At 41.2% G+C, this 13,436-nt stretch overlaps 1 protein-coding gene across 41 annotated transcripts in view; it reads left to right on the top strand.

Annotated features, from left to right (window-relative positions):
• Positions 1–13,436, top strand: part of CADPS (calcium dependent secretion activator) — a 553,237-nt gene that overhangs the window by 161,238 nt on the left and 378,563 nt on the right. For all 41 annotated transcript variants that reach the window (XM_040359139.1, XM_040359135.1, XM_040359125.1 and 38 more), the window contains exon 2: positions 11,570–11,683. In XM_040359139.1, the coding sequence (XP_040215073.1) occupies positions 11,570–11,683 (114 nt within the window). The remainder of the gene's footprint in view (positions 1–11,569; positions 11,684–13,436) is intronic.

Below are 13,436 nucleotides of genomic sequence, written 5' to 3'. Positions count from 1 at the left end.
GTTCTCACAAATATGTTCTGTGAGGGAGCGCAGACAGGAAAATTGTCATGTAGGAACTGGAGTTCTATTTATCATTAGGAACTGATTTGAGGTTGAGGGACGTCCCTTATTTTCGCGCCCCCCTTCCCAACCTCCACCCAGGGTTACCAACCGCCAGTAAATTTTACTGTCAGTTTGTAAAAATCTGTGATTTTTTTTACAACTGCCAGTAAATATCAGGGGCTGATCATTTCATGCTGTGTTGAATTTTTAAGTGTAAATCAAGCAAATTACTTTGTTACAACCAAAAGAGTAAATGTAATTTATTGGGATTTCATGTGATTGACCAAACACAAAGTGGCACATAATTGTGAAGTGGAAGGAAAATTAAAAATTTTCAATTATATGAAAGAAGCCGTACAAGGTCAGCTGAACTCGCATGATTTCACTCCCGCATGTCAGTCCGTGATTTCAGAGACATCTGTGCAGGTTTCTGCACAGATGTCAATGTAAATCTTAGCCCGAAATCCCGTAAAGTAGTACAGAAAGTACTTTTTTAAATCGGTGCAGCGCCGCAGGTGCGGCGTCACACCGATTAGGACAGTGTAATTTCGGGTGTAGTGTCACATTCGGCTCCCTCTCACAGAATGCTCCGGAAGTGACGTTTTGTCGCCGCCATCTTGCTACATCCCACACTCCTGCACAGTAATGATAGAGTGAGAAGGGGGCAAGCGGACATCTTGTTATACCCACCGGAGTTTTAGATTTCACAGTTATTTTCAACACAAAACGGAGCTTATGTGCTTAAAGCGGGAGTTCACCCATTTATTATTTTTTTTTTTTCTCCCCTTAGATTCCTGCTCGTTTTGTCTAGGGGAATCGGCTATTTGTATTAAAATATGAGCAGTACTTACCCGTTTTCGAGATGCATCTTCTTCCGTCGCTTCCGGGTATGGGTCTTCGGGAGCGGGCGTTCCTTCTTGATTGACAGTCTTCCGAGAGGCTTCCAACGGTCGCATCCATCGCGTCACTCGTAGCCGAAAGAAGCCGAACGTCGGTGCGGCTCTATACTGCGCCTGCGCACCGACGTTCGGCTTCTTTCGGAAAATCATGACGCGATGGATGCGACCATCGGAAGACTGTCAATCAAGAAGGAACGCCCATTCCCGCAGCCCATACCCGGAAGCGACGGAGAGGATGCGTCTCGTAAACGGGTAAGTACTGCACATATTTTGAAACAAATAGCCGATTCCCCTAGAGAAAACGAGCAGGAATCTAAGGGGAAAAAGTGTCCTCTAAGGGTGAACCCCCGCTTTAAATACAGTATTTGGAAATCCGACGGACTGTTTAAATGTTAAATTTTAAAAGCAGCAGCAAACCTGCTGACCTTACATGGTTGCTAATGTGACAAAACACCTCTGATTTTCACATTTAACATGTAAACAGTCCGTCGGATTTCAAAATACTGTATATAAGAATAAGCTCCGTTTTGTGTTGAAATCTAAAACTCCGATGGGTGTAACAAGATGTCCGCTTGCCCCCTTCTCACCCCCATCATTACTGTGCAGGAGTGTGGGGTGTAGCAAGATGGCGGCGACGGAACGTCACTTCCGGAGCAATCTGTGATGGGGAGCACAATGTGACACTACACCGGCATATGTCACCGATTTGGCATGCGATTTAACATGTCAAAACGCACCAGTGTGAACCAGGGCTTAAGGATACTTTTCTTGTTGCTGCTCTAGTTCAAGATGGTTAATTCTTGCAAGTCTAATTATCTGTTTATTGGTAGCATCAAAAAACAATATCTTCTATTACTCTGAGTATAGGATGTACAAACTAATTTTTTCTTTATTTTCTCTCTAATAGTGATTTAGCAGTAAGTACAGGTGAAGGTATATTGGCTATAATGCTGCTAGCGGCAGGGTGCCAGTTCAGAGAGAGCTATGATTAATCCTTCCCTGGACCTAGGAGAATGAGCTGCTTTCATATATTGCTCTGATGAGATCTAGTAAGATCAAACAGCTGTGTACAAGATGGATATATCGGGTCATATCTGTAATATAAATCCAGCGGTGGTAGAGAAACAGTGATGGTCAAAGAGGTAGAGGCGTCTATATCACACCTTACAAAATTAAACATTACATATCTAGTTAAAACTATTGGGTTTGTTTAATGTAAAACTGTCATGAAAAGAACGTGGAAGTAATCATTGCTGACCTCTCATTCTAAAAATGCTAATTGGCTGGATGTAACGACTTACTAATTTGCTGCTTTGGGCAGAAAAGCATTTTTTTGGGGATTTTTTTCCTGACTGGTACCAGGGCAAAAACTTAGGCTACTTTCACACTGGGGCATCACGGGTGTTGGCGGTAAAATTATGCTATTTTTAGGGGTGCTTTACTGCCGTTTTTGCGGCGCTTTTCGGCCGATATCGGTGCGCTTTTAACCCCCGCTAGCAGTCGACAAAGGGTTAAAACTGCCTGCAAAGCGTTGCTTCAGTGGCGCTTTGCAGGGGGTTTGGAGGCGCTGCCCATTGATTTCAATGGGCAGGGGTGCTTTAGGAGCGGTGTATTCACCGCTCCTACAGCGCTTCAAAGAGGAGGCCGGCAGGATGAGAACAGTCTGAAGGACAGTTGTCATCGGTTAACCGATGAAGCTGACTGATGGTCCGTCGTGCCCACACACCATCGGTTAATAAAACGATTGTGTCAGAATGCGGTGACGTAAAACACAACGACGTGCTAAAAAAAATGAAGTTCAATGCTTCCAAGCATGCGTCGACTTGATTCTGAGCATGCGTGGATTTTTAACCAATGGTCGTGCCTACTAACGGTCGGTTTTGACCTATCGGTTAGGAATCCATCGGTTAAATTTAAAGCAAGTTGGCTTTTTTTAACCGATGGTTAAATAACCTATGGGGCCCACACACGATTGGTTTTGACCGATGAAAACGGTCCATCAGACCGTTGTCCTCTGTTTAACCTATCGTGTGTACGAGACCTGAGTTGTACCCTTCAGATGCAGCTAAAGGCCAGGTGCAGTTGTCACAGAACAGGGTATCCAAATATTAGATTTCCTCTCACCTCCTGTTTCTATGAAAGCTCAAACCTGTTAGCATTTCCATCCCTTCCTGTACCAAAGACAATAGACTCAAGTAGTAGGGTTGAATTTACACAGTGACTGAGACAGCAATTAAAACCCTACAGAGGTTCTAGACACTCTCCAAAGCTGTGAAAAAGGTTGTTGTCTTACATTCTAAGGTGGTCCTAAATTCAGAAAAAAAAGCTATTTTAAGGCATTTGCTAGCAAAATCAATCATAAATCATGAAATTCTGTATGACGGGTCTATAGAGAGACAAAAAAGATGAGACTTCAAGAAAGATTTAAAATATTATTTACAAAAAGGCAGGAAAAAAAAAACAGAGAAAAAAATATATTTTAGTGTTCCATTATTTGACATATTCCCTAAACAAACTTTTGGCAAATGCTTTAATCTATTACATGGAAATTAAATAGGGAACCTTCAACAACCACCTCATTAGATTTAATATATTTGATTAACAGTTTTCAAATAAAGCAATAAGAGTTTAATTGTAAGTGTTCGTAAAATGGAAATGAGAAAAGCTGATGGCTGCTACAAGACAAATTATGGAAAGAAGGAAAATTCTGCAGTGGAAAGTGATGATTTTTGGCAATGAAAAATAAAGCTGCAGAAAATAATATCTGAGATGAAATTGTAGAAAAATAGCTTTGTTGATAGGAAAGGTTCAAAGTTTTTCAATTTAAATCTAAAACATAAGCGAGCAAATTTATGTGAAGTACAAAAGTCAGACCACAAAAGTGGTCCATGAGGTCACAAGGAGTCGGACACGACTAAACGACTGAACAACAATGAGATAGGCAGCGGTCTCTTGTTGTAGCCAAGAAATTGTTTTCAATCTTAACAATAGAAAATTATTTTATGCTGAATTTCATGCAAACACTTGGGCCTCGTACACACGACCAAGGAACTCGTCGTAAATGAAAAATCGTTTTCCTCGACGAGTTCCTTGTCAGGCTTGTGGAGAAACTTGACAAGCTTTCTTTGCGTACACACTGTCAAGACCAAATCTCCTCGTTCTCAAACGCGGTGACGTACAACACATACAATGGCAGGGGAAGTTTGATTCCACTGGCACAACCCTTGGGGCTGCTTTTGCTAATCTCATGTTTCTGCGTGTTAAGTAAAAGTTTGGTAAGAGACTATTTGCACTTTTCAGACTGTTACAGCGTGACGAATGTGCTATCTCCATTACAAACGCTACTTTTACCAAAGGTGCGCTCCCAACTCATACTCGTTGAGTTCCTCGACAGTTTTCTCGACGAAAAACATACAAACGACCGTTTTCCTCGGCAAAAAAGCTCTGCCACCAAGTTTCTTGATGGATTCTGTTGAGGAAAATGGTCGTGTGTACGAGGCCTTAAACCTTAGATTGTAAGCTCCTTGCGAGCAGTTAGTGGTGTGACTGTACAATATCTAAAATGCTGTATAAATTGTTGCCACTTTAAAAGCCAAGAAGAAAGAATAAATATATATAAAGAAGCTGTTTTACCTGCCAAAGGAATTGCATATCTGTCCATCCTATCCTGGGATTTCAAAAGCTTTGTCACATAACAATCAGGTGGATGATACCACTTATAGAAATGGAATTATTAATCAGAATATAAAATGTGCCCAAAGATGGGCTTTAAACCTCTAGAATGAGCTGGACACATGTCAGTGCTACACAATGGGGTTGATTTACTAAAGAGAGTGCAACATCTTGTGCAACTCTGCATCAAAACCAATCAACTTCCATGCGTATATATATATATATATATATATATATATATATATATATACATACACACACACAGTGGATATAAAAAGTCTACATACCCCTGTTAAAATGTCAGGTTTCTGTGATGTAAAAAAATTAGACAAAGATAAATTATTTCAGAACATTTGATGTGACCTATAAACTGTACAACTCAGTTGAACGTCAAACTGAAATCTTTTTAGGTGGAGGGAAGTAAAACTAAAAAAACAAATTTAATATGGTTGCATAAGTGTGCACACCCTTAAACTAATACTTTGTTGAAGCACCTTTTGATTTTATTACAGCACTCAGTCTTTTTGGGTATGAGTCTATCAGCATGGCACATCTTGACTTGGCAATATTTGCCCAATCTTCTTTGCAAAAATAATCCCAAATCTATCAGATTGTGAGGGCATCTCCTGTGTACAGCCCTCTTCAGATCAACCCACAGATTTCCAATCGGATTCAGGTCTGTGCTCTGGCTGGGTCATTCCAAAACTTTAATCTTCTTCTGGTGAAGTCATTCCTTTGTTGATTTGGATGTATATTTTTGGGTCATTGCCATGCTGGAAGATGAAGTTCTTCTTCATGTTCAGCTTTCTAGCAGAAGCCTGAAGGTTTTGTGCCAATGTTTACTGGTATTTGGAACTGTTCATAATTCCCTCTACTTTGACTAAGGCCCATGTTCCAGCTGAAGAAAAACAGCCCCAAAGCATGATGCTGCCAACCCCATGCTTCACAGTGGGTGTGGTGTTCTTTTGGTGATGTGCAGTGTTGTTTTTGCAACAAACATATCTTTTGGAATTATAGCCAAAAAGTTCAACCTTGGTTTCATCAGACCATAACACATTATCCCACATGCTTTTGGGAGACTTCAGGTGTGTTTTTGCAAAATTTAGCCTGGATGTTTTTCTTAGTAAGAAAAGGCTTCCGTCTTGCCACTCTACCCCATAGTTCAGACATATGAAGAATACGGGAGATTGTTGTCACATGTACCACACAGCCAGTACTTGCCAGATATTCCTGCAGCTCCTTCATTGTTGCTGTAGGCCCATTGGCAGCCTTCCTGACCAGTTTTCATCAATTTTAGAGGAACGTTCGGTTATTGGTAATATCACTGTTGTGCCATATTTCTCAACTTTATGATGACTGTCTTCACTGTGTGCCTTGGAAATTATTTTGTACCCTTCTTCTGACTGATACCTTTTAACAATGAGATCCCTCTGATGCTTTGGCTTTGGATCCCTCTGCGGACCATGGCTTTTGCTGTAGGATACGACTAAGAAAATGTTAGGAAAGACCTACTTGGACAGCTGAACTTTATTTGGGGTTAATCAGAGGCAGTTTAAATGATGGAAGGTGTGTACTGACTCCTGTTTAACACAAGTTTGAATGTGAATGCTTGATTCTGAACACAGCTACATCCCCAGTTATAAGAGGGTGTGCACACTTATGAAACCACATTATTTTATTTTTATTTTTTGGTTTGTTTTTAATTGAGTTGTACAGTTTATAGGTCACATTAAAGGTGGACAAATTTATGAAATGATTTATCTTTGTCTCATTTTTTTACATCACAGGAACCTGACATTTAATTTTTTTTATATCCACAGTATATATATATATATATATATATATGTATTTTTTTTTTTTTTAACAGAAAACAGTAGAGCAAGGTAAAATAAACCCCTGCCTTTCAGAACATTTTTTTGGTTCTCTATTTTCCACTTGAAATGTGTAATTCAGTAAACACAAATCTCCTGAGCACTTAAGATACACAGTCTAAGCTCCCGATGCCAGCCGAAGTGCAGGAAACAAATTCATATTTACAGTTGGATTGCAGACTCGCTAGAATTTTTATGCTTGTAATAGGGAATTGTGAAATCCAGCAGCAGAGAGCTTGCTTTAGATCTTTTTGTGTGGTCACTGATCCTTTGCTGCATAAAAGAAGGTGCCAGGTGCTGGAAATAAAGAGAGTTAATCTACATATACAAAATATCCAGAATGCAAGCACCAAAGAAGCTTATGAATACTTCATTTTTGTAAAGAATTCTGTCATCTAAATGCATAAAAAAAAAAAATAACCGTCAGTAAATCAGACACTGAGTTATGCTGTATGATAGAGCTGCACGATTCTTACTAAAATGAGAATCACAATTTTTTTGCTTAGAATAAAGATCATGATTCTCTCGCGATTCTCGCGGTTTAACATCTTTCACATTATACAAAAAAATTGGGCTAGCTTTGCTGTTTATTTTTTTATTATTACACAGGTATCTGCTCCCCCCTGAAAGGTGTCAGATGTGCCACCGGAGGGGGGGAGGGTTCCAAAAAGCGGAAATTCAATTTTTAGGGTGGAACTCTGCTTTAAGCCAACAAGGTTATGACACCATAAAAACAAATAGGCAGATTCAGAAAGAGTTAGGCCGGCTTATCAGTAGATAAGCTGACCTAACTCTGAATCTACGCCGCCGTATGTTTAAGCGTATGCTCAAACAGAGATACGCTTAAACATATCTAAGATAGGACGGCTTGCGCAGTAACAAAAAACGTCAAAAACGTGAGGTCAAGCCTCATTACCATACAACATGCCCCCCTCCAACCCATTTGAATTAGGCGCCCTTACGCCCGCCGCGTTTACACTATACCGCCCTAAGTAAGGAGGTAAGTGCCTTGAGAATCATGTACTTGCCTCTCTTACTTAAGGCAGCGTAGTGTAAACACGCTAGGCTACGCCATCTTAAAATTGCACGGCCGTACCTGAATCTACCTAAAATTGTCCACCAGACATGCCTCTCTCTGTTGTAGAAATTATACGCGGCATGAGAGACACAAGGGGCAACAACCATCATACTGATTAAAATAGAGGAGGATTTGCCTAACAATGTTTTAGAGATGAGCAAAGAGAAAGAAAAAGTATTGCCTTTATTGGCAGAAAAGGTGAAGAGGACTGCCTCAGAACTCGCTAGTCAATAGATGTGTATCTGATCCATAGATCCCAGTCTTGTCAAATTTCACGGTGGTGTTATGGAGGGTACAGGTGAGCCTATCATTAACCATAATCCGATTAAACTTCCGATTGACGCATTCAAGCGGTACCACAAGCTGCTTCGAGTGTTTCGCTATCGTTATCCTAGCTGCTAAAGTCATATACAGAATCAACCACCTAGAGTTCTTTGGGACCTCTGGAAATTTCTGGAATAATGCCAATAGAGGTGATCTATGAATATGTACCCATGTGACTGAATGGATGGGGCCAAAGATTTGAGTACTTTAGGGCATTGCCACCAGATGTGGTACATGGTCACAAGTTGGCCACATTGCCTAAAACAGTTAGGTGAGGCAGTCAGGGGCATTTTCACAATTCTCATGGGCACGAGATGCCATCTTGGTAGCGTCTTATAGTTAGATTCTATCAATGATGTATTGACTGATATTTTGGATAGATCGTTAGTGATTTCCTGCCATTCAGTTAATTCTAATGAAATGTTCAGTTGTGGACCATAATGCCACGTACACACGATCAGAAATTCTGACAACAAAACCGTGGATTTTTTTTTCCGACTGAATTTTGGCTCAAACTTGTTGCATACACACGGTCAAACACAAATGTTGTCGGAAATTCCAAACGTCTAGAACAGTGGTTCTCAACCTGGGGGTCGGGACCCCCTCGGGGGTCAAATGATGATTTGCCAGGGGTCACCGAATCCTGGGCTGTTCCTGAAGCCCGAACCACTCTGCCAGCCCTTTTGTGACCACCTGGTAGGGCTGTCCCTGGAGCCTGTGGCTGCAAACTCAGCCTCTTCGCAGCCGCCCATTCAGTTCATGACATGGCTGGGGGGCAGAGACTAGAGGTCAGCTGACTGGTGAGGAATGTGAAGTGGGAGGGGCTGGAGGAGTTGCCATTAAAAGTCCCCACTACAGTTCTCAGATCAGCAGATGACCTTGATCAAGAGCACCTAATTTGGCTGATCAGAACTTACCCCAGCATTGGGTTAGGGGCGCAAATTATTTGTCTTGCCTTGGGTGCTGACAACCCACGCTACCATTTTTTTTTTTTTACTGTTAGGGGTCCCCACACCTTGAGATATTTTATCAAGGGGTCACGGCACTAGAAAGGTTGAGAACCATTGATCTAGAATGTGGTGACGTACAACACTACGATGAGCCGAGAAAAATTAAGTTCATTGATTCCGAGCATGCTTAGGATTTTTGCGTTTTGAAATTGCATACAGACGATCGGAATTTCCGAACAAGAACTTTTGCTGTCGGAAAAATTGAGAACCAGCTCTCAAATTTTTCTTGTCAGGAATACCGATAACAAATATCCGATGGAGCCTACACGCGGTCGGAATTTCCAACAAAAAGCTCACATCGAACATTTGTTGTCGGAATTTCCGATCATGTGTACGCGGCATAACTGGATTTGGAGGTTGTGGAGAATACGTCTGTCTCCACATAGTTTCATGTTTTAGTCCATGGCCACTGTTGATGCTTGAGGAAGCCCATTTCAAGTTCCATGTTTGAAGAATTAGGCGTACAAAATCCTGTGTATCATCAGTGTTGCAAAGGTGCTTGTTAATTTCTAAGGTCCCAGGTCATTGGATTGAGGATAAAGTGAACGCTGATCTAATAAGCTTGAGCCTTTTGGATATTTAATAACACATTTCATGATCAATGATCACTTCTTCAGATTAATATGTAGCTCAGACTTCACTCACAGCTGGATTGAGAGGCACACAGCTGTGAAAGTGTGTGGAAATTTATATACGATCATAAGTACAAAGCATTATGTTTACAAAGTGCTTCCTGAACTCTCTAATGAATATTGGATCAATGCACAGAACATCAGGTTGAATATTTTATGAACTCCTCTGTGGATTGACCAAATATTCATGGCACTTTGCTAAATTTCACTTTTTTAACATAGATGCTGTATAAATATTTTAAAGCTTAGGCATTGTATGTCTAAATCTTGCCTTCATATTGTCTAGGTTGCATAATAATTAACATTTGGGATTGTTTACTGAATATTGTGATCTTCGTAATCTATTATCAATTCCTAGGCATATCTGGCTGCATTTAAAGTATATATCCAGTAAATTGAAAATATTGTTTTAACATTCTGTCTAAAATATATGCTGTAAAATACATTTTAGTTTTCTTCTATGTCATGCCTTAAAGTGGTTGTAAGGCTTATTTTTTTTCAATAACAATCATGTTATACTTACCTCCACTGTGCAGCTCGTTTTGCACAGAGTGGTCCCTATCCACGTCTTCTGGGGTCCCTCGGCGGCTGTCTCCTCCCCACATCAGCTAACCCCCTCTGGGAAGCGCTCTCCCAAGGGGGTTAGCTTACGGGTGCACTCCCGAGTCCTGTATCGAGCGTCCATAAGCCGCCAACTACAGGACTCTGCCCCGGCCCTCGCGTCATTGGAGTTGATTGACAGCAGCGCGAGCCAATGGCTGCGCTTATATCAATCTATCCAACAAAGAGCCGAGAACTGCCGAGAAGACTGGCCCAACATCAAGCGTGTTCTTGACGTGGGACTTTCGAGGGCTCAGGTAAGTAAACGGGGCTGGGGGGCCTGCATAGGATACATTAGGTGAAAAAACATGAACCTTTACAATCCCTTTAATGCTGAATTCCAGGATTTGCAAACATTGGATATATGCAAGAAGAATGGGAATTCTTATTTGGATTTTGGTGTGTTTTGGGTATATCTGGCAGATCTGATCTAGTATGAAACTGCCTCTGTGCAGGAGGAGCTTCTGAAGTGTAGTAAGACCGGTCACTAATGATCTCTCTCTTTACAGGGTCACTGGTCTTGTATCTGCTCCCTCCTGTCGTTTTCTGCAGGCAGCCTGTAGTAGGAGGAACTGTTGGGTTTTTCCCACAGCTCTGTTCTCTGCACAGGCTATAGTATTGATGCACACCAAAGGGGATTCAAATCCTTTGTGGCTATTAAAGAAGAAGAAGGAAAAAAAATAGACAGATCTATATATAGAACTGTCTATATATATATATAGATATATATGTATATATAGATAGATAGATAGATATATTTTTCTTTCTTATTATAATATTTAAATGCATTTTTTTATGCCTGAGGTTCAAATTTAAAACATTATTTACCCTCTTAGTTCAGTACTGTAATTGTACTTTTTCTGTTGAGTGGTAAAATTCTTTAGGGAAAAAAAAGGGGGGTTTAGAACTGCGCCATAGCACCCGGACTCAGTGTGATCGAAAGTCCTTCCAGACGCGTTTCGTCATTGGACGTTGTCAATGGGATGGAAAATTCTTTAGTTGGCGGCACTAGATGAGCCGGACTGCTGCTCTCACACACAAGCTAAAACCAAGCTATCCTAAATGCCCCCATAAACACTGATCTAATCAACATTTCTACTCAGAAAGTTAAAATGATGTTGATTAGAACAGTATTCAGTGGGGACCTGTTCCCCATAGGAGAGTCGTTGCTTTTCCATCCGTGTCCAGCCGTGTTCTGACTCTCATATGTGCTGGTAGCACACGGTTGTAAAAGTTAGCTGATAGAAAAGAAAAAAATAGACATTTTATTACTATATAAATGGTATAGCCTGGCTGCATTACAGTAATAAATTAGGAGGGTTCAGTAGGGCTTTAATAATTCATTACTTTAATAATTCATTTGCTTTGAATGGCCTGTAAGGACATGCTGGTAGCTCCACCATAGAATCATGCTTAATATTCCATGTCTTCTCTCTTACAGATTAGTAAGCAGCAACTGCAGACTGTTAAGGATCGTTTCCAAGCCTTCTTCAATGGAGAAACACAGATTGTGGCTGATGAGGCCTTTATGAATGCAGTACAGAGTTACTATGAGGTAAGAGGTCACATGAACATTATTTAAATGTTACACCTGTGTCTTTTCAGATGATTTTTTTTATCAGTCAACCTACTAAATTTGGATAGTTTGTAGGACTGCCAAAGCAACTGTATACAGTACATGTAAGATATGTTATGGAGTTATTACAGAATAACCCCAGGTTCAATTGGAATTCTGGGGTTTAGAAATAAATTTACTTTCACTCCTGTCTGCAAACTCATATCATTTGCTAACATCTTTAAAAAATGTGTTAACCCACATATGAAAATCACTGCCAGCCCCTCTATTAGAGCCAGACATAGCACACTCTATGAGGCCTCGTACACACGACCGAGGAACTCGTCGGAAAAGACACATTGTTTTCCTCGACGAGTTCCTTGTTAGGCTTGTCGAGGAACTCGACAAGCTTGCTTTGCGTACACACTGTCAAGACAAAATCTCCTCGTTCTCAAACGCGGTGACGTACAACACATACAATGGCAGGGGAAGTTAGATTCCACTGGCACAACCCTTGGGGCTGCTTTTGCTAATCTCATGTTACTGCGTGTTAAGTAAAAGTTTGGTAGGAGACGATTTGCACTTTTCAGCCTGTTACAGCGTGAAAAATGTGTTATCTCCATTATAAACGATACTTTTACCGAAGGTACGCTCCTGTCTCATACTTTATTCTGAGCATGCGCGGGTTTCTTAGCATACACATGCTCGCGTTTCTCGTCGAAAACCAGCCCGACGAGAAACACGATGAGGAAATTGAGACTCCCGTCGAGGAAAAAGAGAACTTGTCTTTTTTCCTTGTCGAGTTCCTCGACAGTTTCCTCGATGAAAAACGTACACACAACTGTTTTCCTCGGCAAAAAAGCTCTGCCACCAAGTTTCTTGATGGATTCTATCGAGGAAAACAGTCGTGTGTACGAGGCCTCAGTCTTTTATAAACACAAGCATTGTAAATACCTATTTAGGACAAACTTCAGGCCGGTCACATGACTCGCGGCCTCTGTATACATCCGATAAATGTCTACTGCAGGAGGGGCCGAGATCTCCCTCTAGAAACCGGCCGAGAGTCACGTGACCGGTCTGAAGATCACGCTAAAACTGTATTCACAGCACTTGTTTTGGTAAACTACTTATACAGTGTGCTATGCCTAAATATATTAGAGGGGCAGGCTGTGACCATTGTAAGTTTTTGATTTCTACTTATAGCGGCAGGGGTGTGGGGGGGGCGGTGACATAGACACACAAAATGGAGCTGACAGGCAGGAAGGAGGGGGGAGGGGAGAGAGAGGATAGCAGAGAGCAGGGCTGCAGAGGACACAGAGGGATGTAAACTGACCACGGTGGTCAGGGCTCAGCAGTCCTTGTTATTGTGGTCAGTACGCATCAGGGGATACAGGAAGTCTCAGGTTCAGACAGTTTTTCTTTTACAGTTTAGAGGGGGGCTGATTGCACAACACAATCACTGTGCTGTTTAATCTGCTTTAAGGGACCAGGATCTGTAAATTTAAGAGTATGTCACACCAGGAGCACATACAGCTTGATGACATTTCTGATGCAACAGTTAAAAAAAAAGAAAAAAAGAATGTGCTTGGACAAAGAAAAGCAAAACATTGTCCCCCTGTACAACATTTTCAAAAGACGGGGGAAAAAACAGGGACGTAGAAAGGCATAAAAATCTGACAGGGGATTTTACCTTGTCTACTGTTTTGCTGTTGGAAAGATCCCCTCACTTCCTGTCTGGTAAAATGTCAGAAAA

This window comes from Rana temporaria, chromosome 7, assembly GCF_905171775.1.
Source record: "Rana temporaria chromosome 7, aRanTem1.1, whole genome shotgun sequence".
NCBI lineage: Eukaryota > Metazoa > Chordata > Amphibia > Anura > Ranidae > Rana > Rana temporaria.
The sequence above is the reverse complement of the archived record's forward strand: the minus strand, read 5'-3'. Positions and strand labels throughout refer to the sequence as shown.